The 23,268-nt window shown below is 41.7% G+C and overlaps 1 protein-coding gene across 6 annotated transcripts in view; it reads left to right on the plus strand.

Annotated features, from left to right (window-relative positions):
• LOC148026991 (Mitochondrial substrate carrier family protein) overlaps window positions 1-23,268 on the plus strand; it is a 43,307-nt gene that overhangs the window by 3,204 nt on the left and 16,835 nt on the right. For all 6 annotated transcript variants that reach the window (XR_015692921.1, XR_015692922.1, XM_087691532.1 and 3 more), the window contains 3 exons: window positions 6,660-6,784; window positions 7,046-7,145; window positions 7,306-7,383. Coding sequence is in view for 4 of the 6 variants with exons in the window: in XM_087691532.1 (XP_087547658.1) it covers window positions 6,660-6,784; window positions 7,046-7,145; window positions 7,306-7,383 (303 nt within the window). In the remaining 2 variants the exon portion in view is untranslated. The remainder of the gene's footprint in view (window positions 1-6,659; window positions 6,785-7,045; window positions 7,146-7,305; window positions 7,384-23,268) is intronic.

A 23,268-nucleotide genomic window follows, 5' to 3' on the forward strand; every position in this document is an offset into this window, starting at 1 on the left:
ACGCAAGATATGTTGGAGGGGAGGGAAAAGGATCAACAGCATGCAATGAAGGATGAAGAGGAAGGAGTTGATTCCTATGGTCTTGGACCAAGAGGAGTAATTGAAGGATGTCAATCCTCAGAAATATGAGGCTCTTACAAGTCAGGCTTCCTAAAAGAAGAAGGAGAAGAAGAAAAAAGAATGTGAAGGACAAGGAGTCTACTTGCTACACCTGGTAAGACAAGTCTTTGGAAGAAGGATTGTCTTGACAAGGATAAGAAGGATACCAAGGAGGAGGAGAAGAATACTACAAAGGTGAAACTGACATTCCTTTTGGAGAAAGGGTGGTAATGACCTAATTTGACACTAATTACAGCAAGCATAAACTTCACATAAATTGAAATGCAAGTATTAGAACTCCATCTTGGACACGAGACACTTGATTTGCCCCAAAAATGGTGCCTCTCATGACATTTCTTTATCTTGTGTTGTAGTTGTTAGAAGTACAGTGAGATTGCTCCAATCTCCTTTATCTAATACCTCTTTTTGTCACAAATGACTCGTAAGCCTTTAGACCAATTTATCCTTGGTTTGCTAGGGCTTCAATTTGCTTCTTGGAAGACAAATCTTGCCTCATACTTAATGTTGGTTGGGTGGCCTCTTTAAGTTTCATAAAATCCCCAAATTTCAATTGTTGGATTTTAAGTACTAGGCTATGAATGATGAGCATGCTTCTGGAGGTGGCTGTCAAACCCTAATTTTTACTGTAAATTAGTCTACAACAGTGAATCTGTGAATTCTTCACCTCCAATGGTTGAAATGCTTGAGATATGTTGAGAGAACTTGAGAGATGATTGGAGAATGAGAGGGAATGCTAGGGAGAGATAATTTTGTGAGAGTGCGCAATAGAAGAGGGAACATCAACATAGAGAGAGAAGGGAAGAGAAAGATTGCAACAAAAAAGAACGGAAAAAGATAATTTGCATTGAGCTTTAGAGGATGTTGAATATAAAGAAGATTGATCAGTTGTTGCACATAGTCCAAGGTGTTAGTGAGGGCACCAAATCATGTTGATGATGGAAGGCAACACTGAAAGACAGAGAAGAGTTCTTGTACATCGGACCGTATTGAAAACTTACAAAGCTGAATTTTGAATGATCAGTTGAGCAACTTTGTCTCTATAAATAGCAAAAATTGCCCAAAATTGACCGGCTTGGTCAAATAGGAGGGTGAAAACGTTGCCTGAACAACATTTGAAAAAGAAAATAATGAAATTGCTAGGAGAAATGTTGAATGTCGTATGTATGATTAAATCATGACATGTACAATGTGAACATGTCCTCCAACCATTGAAAAGAAATGTAAGGGTTGGAAATTTTCCACAGATAGTGTGAATGTTCTTGAAACTCACTAGAAAAGAAACACATGCTCTAGAAAGAGTGAACTCCTCTATCAAAACACTATTTGCTTAAGGTATTCGAAGCAAGAAAACGCATGTTAGTCTGCTAGTTCTTTGGACTAGTGAGCTCGATCAATGTTTTCGAACATTGAAATGGTTGGTTACTACTGCACCAATGTTGCATATTGTTGATTCGAATAAACTTTTTGAGGTTTATACGGATGTGAGTGATTATTCTATGGGTGCTGTTCTTTTGTTAGGATGGTTGGCTCACTACATTTGAGATCCATAAGCTCCATACGCCCAAATACATTACACCACTTAAGAGAAGGAATCGTTGGTAGTCATCCATGTGCTTAAAATTTGACATCGTTATGATGCTTGGTTCCTTAGTTGGATTGATCATCATTTGTTAAGGTATCTCTACGATCACCCCAATCTTCATGGTTGTAAGGTGAGATGGGCGGAGCTTATGTAAGAGTTTGTCTTCTAGATCCTCAGTTGGATCCCTAATATTAATACCTTGTGCTTCAAAATTTCAATTGATTTCTACCTTACTCTCAAAGGGTGTTGCCAAAATGATCCTCACTTAAGTAGGATGTGGAAATTAGTTCAAGATGGATCTAGTTGCCCAAAATGCTTTGGTGGTTTGTATGCTCGAAAGCTGGCTATACTGAGAGAAAAATGGTAAAAAAGTATTCAATTCGTAATGGATTATTGTTTAATCAAGGCAAAATGTGAGTGCCTGTAGTATTAGATTAACAAAGTTGAAGGACACAAACAAGTGGAGATGTTATATTCTTCACAAATTCATGATAAGAACTGGAGTAGCATTTCTATGGATTTGTAGTAGGATTACCCCTATGAATGGAGGTCATGATGTAATTTGGATTGTGGTCAATTGATTGACAAACATGGCTCGATTCATTCCCATAAACTGTTAGGGATTTAGTCATTTCTTGGATTGGCATCCTCATGCTACAGTTGGTACAGTCAGTTCTCTCGGTCACAATTACGCATTTCCTGTTAGTTCTGGGCATTTTCAGAAGTTATTGGGTGTAGTTACCTTTTAACAAGTAGGTCGGATATGTTTTAGCATGCTATAGTGTGACGTGGTAGTACGGATGCAAATCACTGATGCAATTGGCCAGTGTGTGTGCAGATATGAGCTTTTGTTGCAGGTCGGCCAATTTTGCTGGCTGCCATGATTATTTTATTGCATTATTTCCAGCTATTTATATGGTGAAGAGAGAGAGAGAGAGAGAGCTATAGGAGCACAGGGAGATAGTGGTCATTAGGGAAAATAGCAAAAGCAGGTAGAAGATCTCTTCTACCTTGAGTAACCATATCTAAATCCCTTCTTCTTTTATATGCAAAATTTTTGCCATGTCATTTAGATTCTCCTATTATTGGTTTATTGCAACTAAGCCAAGTGTTGATTGCGTCATACTCTTTCTTTTTAGCATTGTGCCATATATGTTTCAGTTTCTTTACAAAGTGGGAGTCATCCAAAAAAAATACATTCAGCTTTTGAACAGTGACGGTCCTTGTATCCTCTCATTGTCTACCATTTTGAAAGTAAGTTGGATTCTCATGTTACCTAACTCAATCATGTTGTCAAGGATAGTGGAATGACTCTTTGCCACAAGCTATTATGCCTGTTACTTGGCATACATGCAATCAAGTCGGGGGTTACAACCTTCTTTCCACTTGTATGGGTAAGTTTTGCCAAATGGGAATGAAACCAATCTTTCTCCTCGGATAGGGTGGTAATAACCCTGATTTAATAGCATTCACAATAAGTAATTGATTCACATAAATTGAAAATGCATACTTTACCACTTTAATCTTGGTTAATGGATAGTTGTTGGCCCCTAAACTTGTGCCCGGTATTTTTTTAACTTTTATTACAAATGGATGGAGTATAACTGAGATTCTCTAATCTCCTCCACTAATCCAAGTGTCTATTGCTATCAGAACTGACTAGCAAGCCATCAAACCAATTCGGGGATTGACCTTCATCTTACTCCTTGGAAGACAAATTAAGCGGAAATTTGATATTGACTGGTTGGCCTTATGGATCTCCTTGAAATTCCTTAATATTACCTGTTGGAATTCAAGTCCTAGGTCCTCAATTCTGAGCATGCATTCGAGATAGCCTTCAAACCCTAATTTTTGTTGTAAATTAGGGTTTACAGTAGAGATTTTTCAATTTCTCCACCTTTGATGACTCAAATGATTAGATTCCATTGAGATAACTTGAGAGATGGTTGGGGGATGAGAGAGAATGAGCTTAGGACCACTGGAAAGATTGTTGCCTCCTCTTGTATATTATCACAAGCAACAAAAAGACCTTGGGTTACTGTCACTTACTCTTGGAGAGTTCCAAATTGTTGTTACTCGTTGTAGGAATGATTTCTAGTGGTTGCAAAATACATCAACAACATCTCCTTGCTCTCCAACAGCCTCCTCTCTCACAATGGTTGGAATAGACTTCCACTAGCCCCTAAAAACGTTTTTTCCCTTGCACAAGTAAGTTTTTCCAAGTGGCAGCTTTGTAATCCCATTTTTCAGCATTCTTTAGCGGACATGAAATTTTATTGCTTTGCTTAGCATTTGATTAAAAGTTAATCAAATGTGCTAATGTCACTTGCACATGTGAGGTGCAAGTTAATTATTTCACAGTGTGGGACTGAAGACCTCGAGATATCAGTTGGTGCCAAAGGCAAAAGTTGTAATAAGTTATCTCTAGGTGGTACCCGGTGTTAGATTTGAGTCTAGATCAATTTATTGGCTACTTATGTCAGTGGTGAGATTAGAGACTAGGCATTGATCAATTAATTAATGCTATTCCAAGGATCAATAATTGCTCAAGGATACTTGGTAGATAAATTGGCCTAGCCAATTTAATTATTGGATGGTGAAATTAACTTTTTAACTAGTAGAATGATTATTGACCATACAAGTGGGAAAGCCGTTTTTAGGAGCTAGTGGAAGTCTATTCCTGCCATTGTGAGAGAGGAGGTTGTTGTTAGAGAGCAAGGAGAGGTTGTTGATGAGATTTGCAGTCAATAGGGATCAATCCCATAGCATGTGAGAGCAATTTGGAGCCCTCCAGGTGCATATCACAACCACCCAAGGTCCTTCTAGTGTAGATAATAGCATACAGGAGGAGGTAACAATCTTTTTGGTGGTCCTAAGTTGTAAATGATAGGGTTCATGACTGCTTGAGTGGGTAGCACTAGCTTTTCAGCATTTGTTATGATGAAACTCTAAAATTTCTCTCTTGACATCATTCTCTCTCATTCGCTAGCCATCTCTTAAGTTATCTCAGCATTTTCTAGTAGTTTCAGTCATTGCCGGAAGAGATCTCAATCAATCTTTGCTGTAAATCCTAATTTACAATAGGAATTAGGGTTTGATAGCTACCTTAGGATGTATGCTCAAAATTGAGGGGTCATTCAAGTAGTAGGGTGAAGGCCAATCCCCAAGTAAATCAAGGGGTAAATTGGTTTTGAGGCTTGCTGGTTAGTTTTGACAGCAAGAGAGACTTGGTTTAGTGGAGGAGATTAGAGGATCTCAGTTGTACTCCTTCCATTTGCAATATAAGATAAGGAAATATTGCAAGGGGCGCTAGTTTTGGGGACAATAGGGTGTCCAATGTCCAAGATTAAAATGATAAAGTGTGCACTTTCAGTTTAATAATTCAGGTTATTTACTATCCTATCTGTGGAGGAATGCTGGTTTCAATATTAATTCTAAAAAATGATTTAATAATTATTCTAGTCCTTAGAAAATGGATTTCACCAGCCAATAATTGAATTGGCTAGGCCAATTTGTCTCCCAATTGTCCCTAAGTAGTTATTGATTCTTAGACTAGTATTAATTAATTTAATGAGTGCCTAGTCCCTAATGTCACCATTGACATTAGTGGCCAATAAATTGGTCTAGGCCCAAATCTGACACGAAGTACCACCTTGTACTTGTCAGACATAACTAGTTACAACTTTTTCCTTTGGCATCAATTGATATTTTATTGTCCTGGGTCCTATATTGTGAAATAATTAACTTGCTGCTCACATGTGGAAGTCACATCAGCACATTTGATTAACTTTGAATCAAATGCTAAGCAAGGCAATAAAATTTCATGTTCTTGTGATAGGGAGCCTTACCAATCCATTTCCCAACAATTTTCAGCCTTATTAAAAATTCTTAGAAAACTAGCTAGACCAACCAACAATTAAATTGGCCAGGCCAATTTTTCATCAAAGTTATTCTTGAGTGTTCTATTGGCCCTTGAACTGGCATCGGTTAATGAATTAATACCTAGTTCATAATGTCTCCTTTGACATTAATGGGTAATAAAATGTGCCAGGCTAAATTTGTCACCACATACTACTTGTCAAATAAAACTTGTTACAACTTTTGCCTTTGGCACCAACTGATATCTCGGGGTCCTTGGCCCCACATTGTGAAATAACTAACTTGCATATCACATGTGCAAGTCACATTTGCAAATTTTATTAACACTTAATCAAATGCTAAGAAAAGCATCAAAATTTCAGGTCCTCATGACATATCTTTATACATGAGCTTGGGGACAATATAGTCATCTCAATCCACTCCAAGGTCATTGACTCCTTGGCTTTTCTCAGCCTTTGTTCTAGAGAGTTATTGTATCACCATTGTATCTCATTCCATTCATTTATTCTTTGTGTTTTTGAGTTCATTCATTGCTAGCATGTCTTACATTCTGTTGTCTCCAATGCAAGCCCTACTGTTTCTTTACAATGTACACTGACGAGTGATGGAATGCCACTATAGGTGGGTCAGTGTGCCCCAAAAAGGGTGCTCAGGACAAACTGCATGTGACCAAATTGGAGCTGGACACAATATCTCAATAAGAACTTGTGTATTTTTGATGTATGTGAATTCAACAAAGCACGACACCCACATGTTTCAACATGTCATAAAGCAATAGATAAGTGCTATTTACTTATTCTTGTAAACAAGTTACTCTTAAAGTGTTTGTGTGAAAATAGAAATATGCATAGTACTCCTGACTTTTGCTGTCTCTAGTTAGATTTTTATAGTGCAATAAAAATATTGCGTCCAATGATTTTGAAATGATGAGCTGTTTGTGTAGCTATGAAAGTTAGCATGCTGCATGCAAACATTACCAGTACTTCTGACTTAACCTAAAGGTTTAGGATCGCAAGCAGTGGATCTCACTTTTCTCTCTTCTCCTGTCTTATTTTGTAAGCTTACTTTTACTTTGCAGGGGTATCATGCTTTGGCTCATTGCACTGCGGGTGGCTGTGCGAGCATTGCAACGTCTTTTGTTTATACACCCAGTGAGTGCATAAAGCAGCGGATGCAAGTTGGCAATCTGTACCGTAATAGCTGGTAATGTACATTTTTCTTTCGAGTGCAATGAATTTGTTCATGTGCTTGTGTAATGGGGATTCACCTTCTGCAAGTCAGCAAATGTATTCTCTGTTGCATTTTACTAGTTTCAAGGCTTGGGTGACATTACAGTTTCAACAACCTTATATGCTGTTTACACGAGGATTTCTCATATGAGAAATTAAGATACAATGCAATAAAACTGAATGGTGCTTATAGCGTGGACCACCATCTTTATCACTGTACAACTGATTTTCACAGGTTTGCATTATTGGGCATATTGAAGAATGGTGGTTTGTCTGTCCTGTATTCAGGATGGGAAGCAGTGCTTTGGCGTAATGTGCCTCAATCTGTAATCAAGGTCTGTAAGACTGGCTGCAATTTGAGTTCATGAAGTCATAAGTATTTTGGTTATGTGATAATTTTGTCATTGACATACTTGTGAACTTAGCATTTGAACTACATTTACAGCAATGATTAGTAGCTTTTGTTATGCACTGACTGAGATGTTGATTTGATAGTTCTACACTTATGAAGGCCTGAAGCAATATGCACTCATGGGGCATCCCTCTGGCACACGACTTAACACTTGGCAAACTGTAAGTTGTACCTCCCTTACCAAATGTTGTTAAAGTATGACATGTAAAACGTCATGGTTTTCACAAAGTACATCTGGAAATTTCGGTTTTGCAGAGTTGTTCTATTTTTGCTCCAGTCTTGGAATGTACTACCTGCAGTTCATTCTATGTGTATTTTATGGACAATGTTAGGTACTGCATGCAGAAACAATGTTTATCGTGCTTTATATTTGCATTGGATGTTACTATGCAGTTAGATCAGTGTGTTATCTTGGTTTGATGACTGTGGTTCTTCCCAAAAGCAATTGGGGCATTCTAAGAAGCTATCTTGAGGTTGAAGACTGATCTCTAGGAGCTGCAGCAAGGCTGGTCACGACCACAAACTGAGGTATTTGCCATGGAGGGGTGTAGACAATAGTGGAGGAGAGGGCATCGGCTGATGGAGGACTTGCAAATGATGAGATAGATTGAGTGGAAGAGCAGCCTTCTATTTATAGATGTGGATCCTCCCACATTAGGGTTTGGTTTATGGGACATGGGCACACACTAGGAAAATTTGGTAATTTGATGGAAGTTTGACAATAAGCATGTTTTGAAGTTGTGTTAAGAGCAAATCAATTTATAATGCATTTTTAAAGGTCAACATCGCTAGGCCCAAAACTGATACCCAAAAAGGACCACAATGCATAGCTTAGTCCATAATTCCATGAGGCATCCCCCACCCCCCCGGTAGCTAGGGAATCGGATGGCAGAAGTGTGGACAAAGCTTTCTTCTCTCTACCATCAGATTACGTTAGCCCATAGTATCACCTTGGAGAAGAAGATTCGCATGCTCTAGTTGATGACTCTCCTTTTATGAATGATCAAATCAACAAAATGAAGGATATGAGGGATGAGCTTGCATCCCTTGGACGGATGATATCTTCGGAGGATATGGCAATGGTTCTTCTTACCCAATTGCCATCTCCTAAGTATGATGTTTGCTATACCAATCTTCTTGCCTTGAGAGTAAGGGAGACTCTTCTTTGGGAGGAGCTAGCCCCGCTTGTTTTGGAGCATGACGAGCAACTCAAAGATATAGGAGCTAGTGGATCTGGCTCTACCAAGACTTTTATTGTAATCCCTTGGACGGATGATATCTTCGGAGGATATGGCAATGGTTCTTACCCAACTGCCATCTCGTAAGTGTGATGTTTGCTATACCAATCTTCTTGCCTTGAGAGTAAGGGAGACGCTTCTTTGGGAGGAGCTAGCCCCGCTTGTTTTGGAGCATGACGAGCAACTTAAAGATATAGGAGCTAGTGGATCTGGCTCTACCAAGACTTTTATTGTAAGTGCAGGAGGGGGGAGCAAGAAGGGGAACAAGAAGGCAAATAGCATCAACAAGAAATAGGATGATGAGAAGGATGAGAAGAAGTCAAAGCCCAAGTGCCCACACTATGGGAAGAGCACTCATTTGGAGGAGAAGTGTTGGTAGAAGTTGTTAGAGATTGTCATCCCCTGGATAGGCAAATTTCTCAGTTAGGCTGTGTACATATGCAGTTTTCCAGCTGGGCAGTCATTTGAGAGAGTTTCAGTGCGCGGAACAGGTTTGTTCATCTGTCAGTGCCATGTTAGCAGCAGCCATGCATGATGCAGTCGGACTGGTGTACAGTCGGCCAGATTTGCAGTATAGTCGGCTGCATGTAATGTAAATGCAGCCAACTTGACAGTTTTTTGGCACTTTCAGTAGGCTATAAATAGCCTGACACCAGCACACTCTCATTCATGCAGTTGCAAATTCCCAGAGATCGAGCAGATTGCAGTAGACTTTGAGGTGTCTAGTAGGGAGACATTATTGAGGTCGAGATATGCAAACATACAGACTGTGCCCGTGTATATATCTGCATTCCTTTGTATTCAACATACTTTATACAACAGATCTTCTTGTTCTTTTGTCTCTTTCTCTCTCTCTCTCTCTCCTCTCCATGTTCACCCTACTCTCTTAGTCTTGGTCCCACGCTTCTGCACCATTGCACTCTGACATGATATCAAAGCAGTGGAGACGGACTGACTGAGTGAAGAACCTTTTGAAGAGAATTTCAGCGCGACACAAGGCTGCGTTTCCAGCGTTTGAGGGTGAGTGGGAGGGCTGCCTATCGGAACAAGGCTGAAGCGAGTGTGGGCGTGCGGGAAAGGAGCAAAGTTGGTGAAGTTGTTGCTGTTCCAAGAGGAGGAAGGGTGAGTTTTTGACCTTCAAGTGCATATTTTACCTTTTCATCACGTGCGATTGGTGAAGGAGTAGGACGAGCGAACCTAGTCCTAGCAGGCTGTTGTATTTTCACAGTCAGAAGGGGGTTGTTGTGTTTTGTGCAGGCATTGTAGGTGAAGATGTCTTTTGAGGCTTGAGACAGAGTTTCAGGCGATCATGGACCGGAAGGTGCTCATCCTATCGGCTCTTCCATCAAATCAAAAGTTCGATGGTGAGAACTACCGCATTTGGCGGGTCATGATGCTTGCCATTTTGGAGTCCTATGACTTGGCGAAGCTTGTTACGGAGGCTATCCATTGTCCTTCTTCGCGAAACGAGTCCAAACTCTTCTCTAGTGATAAGGTGGAGTTGATTAAGGCTTAAGTACATTGGGATAAACTCAATGCTTGCATTCACTCGTTTTTATTTCTCTCATCTACTACAATTGTTATCTCTCATATTGAGAATTTGACGGTGGCCCAGGAGATATGGTTGGAGTTGGATCAGACGGATAATCAGATGACCATCATGAAGCGAGTTTCTTTGGAAGTGCAGATGCGGACCATGAGTGTCAACAAGTCATCGTTCATGCGGGGGCATATCAACAAGTTGAGGCAACTCCAGATGCAAGTTCAAAACGCAGGGAAGGTGATCACTTTTGAAGTTATGGCGATAACTCTCCTTTCACAGTTACCGTCCTGCTTTAGTGGTTTTTATTCCGCCTTGATTGCTTCAGGGCGGTTTGAAACTCTTCAGTGGGAAGAGTTGGTTTCTATGGTCTTGGACCAAGAGAAGCAATTGAAAGGAACCAATGCTTCAAAATTTGAGGCCTTGGTTGGTCAATCCTTTAGAAGAGGGAAAGGACCAAAAGAAGAAGGAGGATAAATCTAAGAAGGACAAAGATAAGGAATTTACTTGTCACATTTGTGGCAAAATAGGTCATTGGAAGAAGGATTGCCCTGACAAGGAGAAGAAGGAGAAAGAGAAAAATGAGAAATCTTCAAAGGATGATAGAGCAGTGGCTGCTCCCTCATCAGCTGCTTTCCTCCATTTGGAGGTGGTTGAGGATTCTCCCTTGACAGCTTCTGATGTTGCATTGATGGCCCCATACACTCGGGAGTGAATTGTTGACAGTGATGCCTCTTGACACGACTCCTCCTTCAGCAGGTGTTGCTCATTTGCAGCCTTTGTATAGCTAGATTCTCATTGGTGACAGTTTGTCTTTTCCTATATAGGGACGGGGCAACATGCATCTTATTCTAGATGGACGTGGTGGTGTCCATACATCCGAGGTACTTTATGTGCCGGCTTTGGGGTATCATCTTCTCTTGGTGCACAAGATTTGTACCCTTGGCCTTTTGGTAGAATTCGATGTGGATTCTTGATCGAGGATCGAGACATGTTCTTTCTTTAGGTTATGAGGAGAATGGAGTCTACAAGTTGCAGTCTTCTTCTTCCTTGACTTCTCTTCTTCTTACCTCTCAAACTCAGTCTGAGCTTTGGCGTACTTGGTTTGGCCACCTCAATTATGATTACCTTGGGAAGGCGTCTAAGGGTCAGTTTATTCGAGGTTTGCCGGATATTGTGGTGAGCCAGTAGCCTTGTGTATCCTGCATCCATGGGAAGCAGACTCGTGATGTTATTCCCAACAAGGCTTTGAGGCGGTCTTCCGCACCCTTGGAGCTTGTTTCTACCGACCTTTGTGGAATGATGAGGATGGAGTTCCTTAGAGAGAGCTTGTATTTCATGCTCATTGTGGATGATTACAGTAGGATGACATGGGCCTATTTCTTGAACCTGAAGTCGGAGGCTTTCTCCAACTTTAAGGATTGATTGCTCTTTAAGGAGAATCAATCGGGGTGGAAGTTGAAGACCTTATGATCGGATAAGGGCGGAGAATTTGTTTCTAATGAGTTTGCTTGTTTTGTGCAGATCGTGGTATTCACCAGGAGTTTGCCAATACAAACACCCCTTAGGAGAATGGCATCTTGGAGCGAAAGAATCATAGTGTGATTGAGATGGCCCGTATCATGTTGGAGCATCGTCAGACACCCGAGTGTCTATGGGCTGAAGCTGTGGCTATTGCAATTCACATTCTTAATGTTGGGAATAAAGGCCCTCGTGTCTTTAAATGTGCTCGGGTGTGAACACACCCTTAGCACTTGTACTTATACATATATCTATCTAAAAACCTAAAGTTGTACACTCGTCACTGTACCTAAAATCATGCACACTCTCTGCCTGCTCTCTCTCACTATCTGTGTCTCTTCACGCCTAAGGAACTCCTATTGTCTCGATCTTCGTGCTTGACTTGTCACTACAAATTGGTATCAGAGCTGCGGTTAAGGCGTTCACACCTCTCGGAGTTCGTGCAGGTCAACAGGTCACGTCTTTGTCAGACGACAGTTTCAGGGTGCGGGCGTAGGACAAAAATGGCATCTTTATAAACGAATGATAGGTCGTGAGCTGCAAAGGTGGTCGTGGATGTTGGAGACCAGGCGACAGGGCAGCGTCGGCATGGTCGAGTGGGTCAACGGACCCCTGTCACATTTTCTTTTCAAACATCAGCCATTTTTAAAAAAACCCCTTTTACCTCCTCTCCTCCGGGTGTTCGTGCGTGCAAGCATAGTGTGCAAATGTGTGCAGATTTAGGCCCAAAAATTTGGGGCTTTTCCGGAATTTAGGGGATCTTAACGCAGAATTGGACAATTTGGCTCAGAAATTGCAAAGTCGGTGCACATTTGCTTGAGAATTTTGGGGTTTTTCACATTTTAGTGAATTTCTTTCAATTTCACTGAAATTAGTGCACACAGGACTTGGAATATTTGGGGATTTATCTAGATTTGGTGCGAGCAAGATGCAACAGTGATATTTGTCTCAGAAATTGTAGGAATTTGTGACCACAATGCATGTCAAGCATGTATCCACCACTAATAACCCACCAATAATAAGCAATACACATTTTGCCTCTGACATTTGGGGCTTTTCATGTACATGCACAAATTGGGCTGAAATTTACCCAATTTCTCGACATTGATGCACATTGGACCCCGTGCAATTTGGGGCTTTTGCAGTTTGGGCAAAATTTGTGCATCATTTGGTCATTCTATGTACATGCAAGTTCAATTCCATGCAATTTGGACATCAACACTAGGTAAAATTTGGGGGTTTTGCTGAAATTGCTCTATTTTGGCAGAATTGGCCTGTTCTATGCATGACAGTGAAAATGCAGATGTGTGGTTGATGCTTTGAGCACAAAATTTTTGGGTCTTTTGACTGTGCTTGTCAAATTTTATGCCCGTGGGTACATGTACAACAGAAATTGCAGCTAAAATTTGGGATTTCTCATGTAATGTGATGCATATGCCCTTGGAACAACTGTAATCAGTTGTGGAATGCTGTAGCACATGGTTTGGTGCTTCTGAAAATTTAATTACAGATCTGAAATCTGTGTTTCTATGTGGTCATTTGTTGCTGGTTGGTACTTGTTTGTACCTTGGTCACTTGGGTGATAGTTTTGGGCCTACATTTGCTGTTTTTTGGTCACATTTGGGCTGAAAATCATGGCTGGCAGCAGTGACAGCAGTAATCTCATGCACATAAAGAAGCTTGAAGGAGCACATAACTTTGCAGTTTGGCAAAAATAGTGCTACAATATTCTGTTGCAAAAGAAGCAGGCAAAGCCAGGGGCAAAGCCTGAGGACATGGAACATGAAGATTGGGATGAATTAAATGAGCTTGTATGCTCAACCATCGAGCTATCGATTTTTGGTGCCTTGTTGTTTAACATTGAAGGTTTGGATTCTGCATATGCTATATGGACTCAACTGGAAGAACTATATGCATAGAAAAGTGCTGCAAGCAAAGTTTATTGGCTGAAAAAGCTTATGGATTTGCGTATGAAAGAGGGTACAACAATGTCTACTCACTTTAGTGAGTTTAACTTCATTTTCAGCCTGCTGGTTGCCTTGAAATTCATGATTGATGAGGAATTTAAGGCTACTTTCTTGCTTTGCACTCTACCAGAGAGTTGGGATACATTCAGGATTGCTATGAGCAATTCTAATGTGATCCTTTTGTATGCTGATGTAGAGAGTGCTCTACTCATGGAAGAAATGAATCGGCAGAACAATTCATCCAGTTAGTCTTCCAGTGATTTGCATACTAGGGGCAGATCAGAGCAGAAAGGCAAATCTGATAGCAAGGGATGCAGTAAATCACGTGGCAAAGATGTTGAATGGCACCATTGTGGTAAAAAGGGTCACTTTAAACGTGATTGCTACAAATGGAAGAAAGAGAAAGGCAAAGGCAAGAAGACAGATGATGGCAAGGAAGAGAAGAAAGACAATCAGTCTAAGAAGAGCAGTGTCAAAATTGAAGAGGTGAATGTAGTAACTCATGACAATGATAGTGGGAGCGACGTACTCTTTGTCTCTTCACACTTTGGTGCACATGCTTTACTTGCAGATATAGATGATGACATGCATACCTGGATTCTCGATTCAGGTACTTTCTTTCATGTCACCCCTCATCGTGAGTGGTTTTTTGACTATACAGGGGGTCGACATGGTGTTGTTCATCTTGGGGACAACTATGCATGTGACATTGCATGTATTGACAGTGTGCAGTTGCAGTTTCAGCATGGCTCTATCTTCACACTTCAGCATGTAGTACGACATGTACCTCAGCTCAAGAAGAGCTTGATTAGCACAAGGCAGCTAGATGATGATGGTTTTCATACCACCTTTGGTGATGAAAAATGGAAGATCTGTAAGGGATCTAGGGTTATTGCCAGAGGTTGCAAGAGTGATACTTTGTATCCACTTTATGTATCTAGTATGCGTGACCATGTTTTTGCCGGGACCGAGCAGCCAAGTGTTTCTTTGTGGCATGGCCGGTTGGGACACATGAGTCAAACAGGAATGAAAGTGCTTTCTCGTTTGGGTTACTTGCCTTGTCTTTGTTATGGTGATTTTGAGCATTGTGATCATTGTATTTATGGCAAACATGCACAAATGTCTCATAAAAAGTCTCTTTCACAGAAATCTTCTTCTCTAGAGTTAGTAGATTCAGATGTATGCCAGATGCTAGTATTATCTTTAGGGGGAAATAAATATTTTGTCACCTTTGTCGATGATGCTACACGAAAGGTATAGGTTTATCCTGCTCATAGCAAGGATGAAGTGCTTGACAAGTTTAAAAAATTCTTGGCATTGGCTGAAATCAGACTGATAAGACACTTAAGTGTCTTTGCTCTGACAATGGTGGGGAATATGTGTCTAAGGCCTTTCAGGCATTTTGTGACAGCAAAGGGATAAAGAGGGAGCTCATTGCCTCTCATAATCCATCCCAAAATGGATTTGCAGAGCGTATGAATCGAACCATACATGATAAGGTCCGTACGATGCTGTCTCATGCTGCATTACCCCATGGTTTTTAGGCAGAGACTGCTATGACAGCTGTACACTTAATTAATCGGTCACCAAATGGGTATTTGGGGAGGGGGGGGAGTGGTTGGGCAAGCCACCTTCATATGCTCACTTGAAAGTGTTTGGCTGCGAGGCTTTTGTGCACATTCGTAAAGAAAAACGCAGTAAACTTGAGCCAAAGTCTTGTAAATGCATTTTCCTAGGATATGGTGACGAGGATGAAGTGGGGTATAGACTGTGGGATCTCGAGAAAAGGAAAGTAGTATGCAGCAATGATGTTATCTTCCGGGAAGATCGCATGCATAAACAACTCGAAAAGACTGAGGAGGTCCGTAGGGTTGTATTTTGGGAAGAAATACCTTTTGGACAGCAAAATGTGCCCGCTGTAGAGTAGCAAATACTTGCTGTAATTGAATCTGTAAATGCAGAAAATAATGCTGGAAATGATCAGCCAGCTATTGCCCATGATAATGAGCCATTACATGTGCAGGAATAGCCAGGACAACAAGCTGTTAATGCTGATTTGCAAGCTGAAATGCCAGGACAGCAAGCTGAAAATGCCCAACAACTAGCAAACAATGATCGTTGGGCTAGGAGATCGTCTAGGGCTACTAGACAACCTGATAGATTTGTTCCTGGTGCAAACAATGTTGTTGATTATGTCATGTTGACTGACCGTGGTGAACCTTCTTGCTTCAAGGAAGCAATGGACAAACAGGACAGCAAGAAATGGTATAAAGCCATGTTGTCAGAGATGGAATCTCTTGAGAAAAATGTCACTTGGGACTTGGTGTAGTTGCTTGAAGGGTAGAAAACACTTCCATGCAAATGGGTTTACAAGATGAAGGTCACTTCTGGTTCCTCACCAAAGTACAAAGCAAGGTTGGTTGCAAAGGGGTACAAGGAGAAGCAAGTAATTAACTTTGATGAGATTTTCTCTCCTGTAGTCAAGATGACTACATTGAGAACCATTTTGGGCTTGGTTGCAATTGAAGATATGGAACTTATACAGATGGATGTAAAGATTGCATTTTTACATGGTGATCTGCATTTTTACATGGTGATATGCAACAGCCTGAAGGTTTTGTTGAAAAAGGGAAAGAAAAGATGGTATGCAAACTCAAAAGGAGTTTGTATGGGCTGAAACAAGCACCAAGAGAGTGGTATCATAAGTTTTGATACATTTATGCAATCTCAAGGTTTCCATAGAAGTCAAGTGAATCATTGCTTGTACACTAAGAAGGCAGCAGATGACAGCCTGATTATCTTGGTTTTGTATGTTGATGACATGCTGATTGTTGGCAGGGATACTCATGCATTGGATTCATTGAAGCAAAGTCTTCATTGGCAACTTTGAAATGAAGGATCTTGGTAATGCAAATCACATTCTTGGTATGCAAATACTCAGAGATAGGTCAAAAGGATTGCTCTATCTATCTCAGCAGGAGTATGTCTCCAAAGTTTTGCAACGTTTCAATATGGAGGGGGGGAAAACAATTGGGGTTCCATTGCCTCCATATGTGAACCTCAGTGCAGAGGACAACCCTACATCTGATGATGAGAAGGCTGAAATGGCCAAGATACCATATGCTTCAGTTGTTGGTAGTTTGATGTATGCTATGGTTGCTACACGTCATCCTGACGTTGCCTTTGCAGTGGGAGTGGTTAGCAGATACATGGTAAATCCCGGCAAGACGTATTGGGATGCAGTGAAAGGTATTATGAGATACCTCCAAGGCACAAAGGAGTTGTGTATCTGCTTTGGAAAGCAGAAGGCATGTGTTTTACGGATGCAAACTATACTGGTCATGCGGATTGCAGAAAGTCCATTTTTGGATATGTGTTTACTTTCACAGGAGGGGCAGTCTTTTGGATCTCCATGCTACAAAAGTGTGTTGCATTGTCTACTATAGAGGCAGAGTATGTTGCTGTCATTGAGGCATGCAAAGAGGCTTTATGGCTTTCACATCTGGTGGGAGAGCTTAGCATCACAGAGTTACTTGTTCTCCATTGTGATAGTCAGAGTGCTATCATGCTAACACGGAATGCTGTCTTTCATGCAAAGACAAAGCACATATAGGTGAAGTACTACTTCAGTAGAGATGTACTTGGTAGCAAGAGCATTGAGCTTGTCAAAGTGCATACAGATGATAATCTTGCAGACCTTCTCACGAAGGGTCTTCCAGCAGAACGGTTTGCTTATTGCCGACAGATGATGGGAGTTGGATAGATATATGTATTTCAGCTTTGTACATACCTAGACTTAGCTGATTCTTTTCTCCTCTTAAGGCACATTGCCTTTAGTTGGGAGGTTGTTGGGAATAAAGGCCCTCGTGCCTTCAAATGTGCTCGGGTGTGAACACACCCTTAGCACTTGTACTTACACATATATATCTATCTAAAAACCTAAAGTGGTACACTCGTCATTGTACCTAAAATTGTGCATACTCTTTGCTTTGCTCTCTCTTACTCTCTCTGTTTCTTCGCGTCTAAGAAACTCCTACTGTCTCGATCTTCATGCCTGACCCGTCACTACACTTAATCGTTTCCCTACTTCTGCTGTTGTTGGTATGACTCCTTATGAGGCGCACTTTGGGTCAAAGCTAGATGTTTCTTAATTTAAGGTTTTTGGGTGTGATGCCTATGTTCACACCTCGAAGACACAGTGTGACAAATTTGAAGCGGTTTCTAAAAGACAGGTGTTTGTGGGCTATAGCTCGTAGCCTCAAGGCTACCTATTGTATGATCTTGTTGAGCGGGATGTCTACACGAGTTGTGACTTTCGGTTTGTGGAGGTTCTAGCCCCAGAGGGGGTTGAGGACCACTTTGTTCTTGGAGATCCCAGTGATAGCTGGGCCCCAATGACTGTTCCCTTGGGGCCTGTGTCTCTTGAGGACTCTTCTTCGGATGAGGAACCTAGTTTCTAGCCACCCGATTCACCAATTTCTCCTTCGTTGTCGATGGACCTTCCAGAAACTTCAAGAGACAGAGAGTGACGAGGCAAAGATCTGGCCTTCTCCTCGTTGGGCCTGTGACACACTTCAAGATTTAGGGATCGAGGGGGTCCTTGAGGAGTGGCAACCGCAGGATGGACCGTGGAGGTCATGGAGGCACGAGGCACATTCTACGAAGCTTGTTTGCTCTAACTATTGTTTGATGTCCCGTGTTATGTAGGATAGAGAGCCTACCTCTGTGAAGGAGGCTTTATAGTGTGATCATTGGCGAAAAGCAATGGAAGCCGAGTTGGAGGCTATTGAGTGGAATGACACTTGGTACCTTGTACCTTGTCCCTCTTATAAGAAGGTGATTGGTGTCAAATGGGTCTTCAAGACCAAGTTCCATAGTGATAGCTCTTTGGACAAGCATAAGGCCCCCCTTGTTACTAAAGGTTTTGCTTAGTGCCCAGGCATTGAGTTCCATGATACTTTTGCTTCCACTGCTCGTATGGCGATGATTTGTGCTGTTCTTGTCAGAGTGAAGCAATGTGGAAGCGAATGACCATGACAAAGAGTGAGTGGAGAGAGGAGAGAGAAAGAGACAGTGAAACACTGAAAATATGCAGTGAAGAACGTTGTATAAGAATGCAGAATTATACACCGGTGCAGAGAGAATATCTGCGTATGTCTCCGCCTTGAGGACCTTGATCTCTATCAGCCCGAGTGCTGTCTCTGTTTACCAGCAGGCTATAATCTGTCAAATACAAGTTATAGAAATTGCTGGAAACTCAGTCTTTGAAAAGGCTGAAAAGAATGCCTCATAAAATGCCAAAATAGGCAGGTCGGCAGCCGATTACAGTCGGAGATAGTCCCCGACTGTTGCCATGTGGCAAAACTGCCACGTGGCATTGCTGACGTGGCAGGGAGTTGATCGCTAACACCCCCTCTCAGATTTTGAACAAGGCAACAGATATAGGGAACTGAAATGTCGATGAAGCAAAGCTTGGGAAAGTGCCTTCGTAAACAAATTTGCAATATTGTCTTCAGTCTTAGAGTACTCCACATCAATGGTCGCATCTAGAAGCTTCTCCCTGATGAAATGATACTGGATCTCTATGTGCTTTGTCCTAGCATGGAATACGGGATTTCGTGCCAAGGCAATGCAACTCTCATTGTCGCACCGCAAGATAGTAGGACGAGTTTGGGAGCAACCAAGCTCTTCCAACAACTGCCGAAGCCACACAGCCTAACATGTGGTAGAAGATGCAGCAAGATACTCTACCTCAGTCGAAGATAGGGCTACCGTGGGTTGCTTCTTGCTACTCCAAGAGATAGCACCAACACCCAAGGTAAAACAATAACATGTAGTAGACCGCCTGTGATCCACATTGCCAGCCCAATCTGAATCACTCCAACCGGCAAGAACAAGATCAGTAGCACCTGTACCTGCTGGATAATGAATCCCTAAGCTAGAGGTTCCCCTCAGATACCGTAGTATCCTCTGAGCAGCCTGCCAATGCACTTGCTAAGGGGCACTCATGAACCCAACCAAGAGATCTATAGCAAAACATAGATCAACCCGCATGTTGAGGAGCCAAATCAGTGATCCAATCAGCTGACGGTAGCGAGTAGCATCCACCAAAGGAGAATCTGTGTGTGAAGTGGCCTTTCAGTTCGGATCCATAGGAGTAGAAATGGACCGACAATCCTCCATCTCAAAAGTCACCAAGAGCTCTTGTATATATCTCTGCTGAGGGATGAAAATCCCCCTTTGAGAGTGATAAATCTCATGGCCCAAAAAGAAATGGAGAAGTCCTAAATCTGTCATCTCAAACTTCTAGTGTAGGGTTGCCTTCGTCTCTTCGACCTTCTGGGTATGAGCACCTACAATAATCAAGTCATCAACATACAATACAAACAACACACGGCCATCCTCGGAAGTGTGCACATAAAGGTGCAGATCGGCCCTAGAGCGCTGATATCCTAACGTGGCTTAGAAAAACGAGTCAATCTTCTCGTTCCAAGCACGCGGAGGTTGCTTCAGGTCATACAAGGCCTTCTTTAACCTGTAAACTTGTCCATTGGAAGAACCAAATCCAAGAGGTTGCTCTACATAGATCTCCTCCTTCAAATCACCATTCAAGAAGGCGGACTTCACATCTAATTGAAAAACAAGCCATCTCCTTTGGCCAGCCAAGGCAAGAACAACATGAATAATCGCCATGCGAGCTGTAGGGGCAAAAGTATCATGGAAGTCAACATCTAGGCGCTATGCAAAACCTTTAGCAACAAGGTGAGCCTTGTGCTTGTCCAAAGGGCCATCACTATGATACTTGGTCTTGAAGACCCATTTGAGACCAATCACCTTCTTATGAGAGGGATGATGTTGCAGCGCGTGAGGTTGAAGGTCACCACAGGGGTTTTGCAAAAGATCGGGACAAGATCGATGGAGATGTGTCTTCAAGAGATAGGTGGTAATTGTTTATAGGTTCGAGAGGAGCTTCACAACTTTCAGCTCACCATTCACTTTGACTTTATCTTGGAAAAATCCAGATTGATACATAAGACGGTCAAATAAATGGGTTAAGAGCTTGCAACTTTTGATCACAGAAGAATGAATTGTAATTAGGAGTACAACTTCAATTGATACAAGAAGAGTCTTGTCCTTCCTTGCCAATGAGTATAGCTGCCTAAGTCAGCCTAGGCATGAAGAAGATCTTTAAGTCACTTCTCTTTTCAACTAGTAATGAAGATAGAGGATCAAGAAGAAGATTACCTATTTCAGTTTATGAATAAATCACTATAGTTGGATTCACATGAAAAGTTCATGAGTTCCATGACTTAGATCAATGCAACTTGAATTAAGTAGCTGCATAAAAGCTTCAGCTGTTTAATTCCAAAGTATGGCGAGAATTCTCTGAAAGACTACTTTAAACCCTCTCTTGAATGAAAGGAAGCAAGATACTATTGTACTTGTAATGTTTGGAGTTGAGGTAGATTCCGTGTTTACAGAATTCAGCCCAAGAATATCCTGGTTTAGAATGAATCAAGAACAATTCATGCTCTACCAAAATAAAGGAAGTGTTAACAAGTAAAGCTTCAGCTCATTAATTCCCTGTTATGGGCAGCCATGAATAAACCAAGATGTTACAAATAAACTTCCAAAGAGTATCTTCAATGTCCTTCCAAAGTAAGAGTGTTTAGATGCAGCATTTACAAGAGTATGTAGAGCATATTCTCATCATAAATCATAAGAGTAAAACTTGGAATATCAAGAATCAGCCCAAAGATTATAGTGGGCTGAATATGACAGTTTTTAAATCAGAGTTTTAATATCTACCAAAGAGCTCTTCTTGGTAGGGAGGAGAGACTTCATCAAGCTGTAGTTATGTAAGAAATTGCCCTTCTTTTCTTCTGCACAAATACATGTTCCTCTTGATCCATACAAGAGATGCCTTGAAGAACAGAGATTCAGCCCATAAAGAAAGTAATGGACTGCATAGAACAGTCCAAACCAGATCCTTTATGTTCTCCAAGATCTCTTCTTGATGGAGAAGAGAGTTTACATTAAGAGATAAGTGCATAGGTCAGTGTCCTTCATAAATACAAGTACCTCATGAACTAAACAAGAGTTGCCTGAAGAACAGAATTTCAGCCCATTAAAGAACATTTTTGGACCTTCCAGTTCAGCCCACATGTCTTGTTAAGACAAATCTAGAAGTCTTCTTGATACACCCCTCCATTAGGAGCTTGCAGTAAGCTTTCCAAGAGCAAGGGTGAGCCCTTTGGGTCAAGATAATCAATGGAGCAAGAAGAAGGGTTTCAGCCCAACAAATTTCAGGATAGGAAGTCCAATAACAGTTCCTACTCATCTCTTGGAAGACTCAAGAGAGTAGATTTGATGTATCTCTTGACATGGGAGAGCTAATTCAGCATACGCAGGCTAGGTCTAGACCTTTCTTTAGACTCCTAATCGAGCTCTCCCTTGTATGGGCTGCTGCCCTTTAAATACACAGTCTGGACAGCCACAAAACTGTTTGTTCTCTGCTAAAAGTGCTACTTACTTGGTAAGAGATGAAGGCTCCACCACTCCTTTACCCCCCCAAGCTTGAGTTGCATTGCAAAGCTTCACCATGAATAGCACTGGAGTGATTCAAATCTGCAGATCTTCTTCTTTCAGCTTGCGCCCTTGAACTGCGCCGAAAACTGCGGTGGCTTTCTTGCTCATGACTTCTCTCTTTCTTGTCAAGGTTTGATTCATATAAGTCATATAAAGCATATGCAATGTCATATGCTCATTAGCATAGTATACTTTATGGACTTAAGTTCCTTATTCCAATGAACTTGTGAGACATGTTGTTAGACTAACTTCTTCACTGACATATGTAATCAAGGCCTTATCCAAGCCATATGTTTGTCCATGATTACTAGGCAAGTCTCTTGTAGTTTGTCTAAATTACAAGTGACTAAGTAATATATGTGGTGGTTAAAAATTTTATGTTTAAACCTTGGGCAAAAAATCTCATGACAATGAGGCACAAGGAACCAAGTGCCATTCCGCTCAATAGTCTCCAACTCGGCTTCCATCGCCTTCCGCCAATGATGAGATTGTAAAGTCTCCTTCATTGATGTAGGCTCTCTATCTTGCATAACACGGGATATCAAACAGTAATTAGAGCAAACAAGCTCCGTAGTATGTGTCTGGTGCCTCCGTGATCTCCGCGGTCCATCCAACGGTTCCCACTCCTCAGGGACCCCCTCGATTCCTGAATCTTGGAGGGTGTCATAGGCCCAACGAGGAGGAGGTCGGATCTCTCCTTGACGCTCGCCACCCATTGAAGACTCGGGTAGATCCACCGGCGGGATCTCCACTGGAGTGGCCGGTGGAAGAGAAGACTCTTAATTTGAAGAAGAATCTCCATCAAGAGGCTCTGGCTCCAAAGGAACGGTCGCGGGAGCCTAACTCTCCCCTGGATCTTAAAGTACAAGGTGCTCCTCATCTCCCTCTGTGGCCGGAACTTCCACGAACTGTACATCTCGGCTCGTGTAGACATCCTGTTTCACGGGATCATATAAGTGATAACCTTGGGATTGGGAGCTGTAGCCAACAAATATCTGTCGTTGGAAAGCCGCCTCAAACTTTTCACACAGCATCTTTAGAATGTGCACATAGGCGTCACACCCAAATATCCTGAAATAAGAGACATTAGGCTTAGTCCCAAAGTAAGCCTCAAAAGGTGTCATCCTACCAACGGCTAAAGTGAGGGATCAATCGAGGATGTGGATTGCCGTAGTCACTGCCTCAGCCCAC

This window comes from Lygodium microphyllum, chromosome 13, assembly GCF_053477565.2.
Source record: "Lygodium microphyllum isolate KBCC chromosome 13, Lygodium_microphyllum_v1.1.10, whole genome shotgun sequence".
NCBI classification, from domain to species: domain Eukaryota; kingdom Viridiplantae; phylum Streptophyta; class Polypodiopsida; order Schizaeales; family Lygodiaceae; genus Lygodium; species Lygodium microphyllum.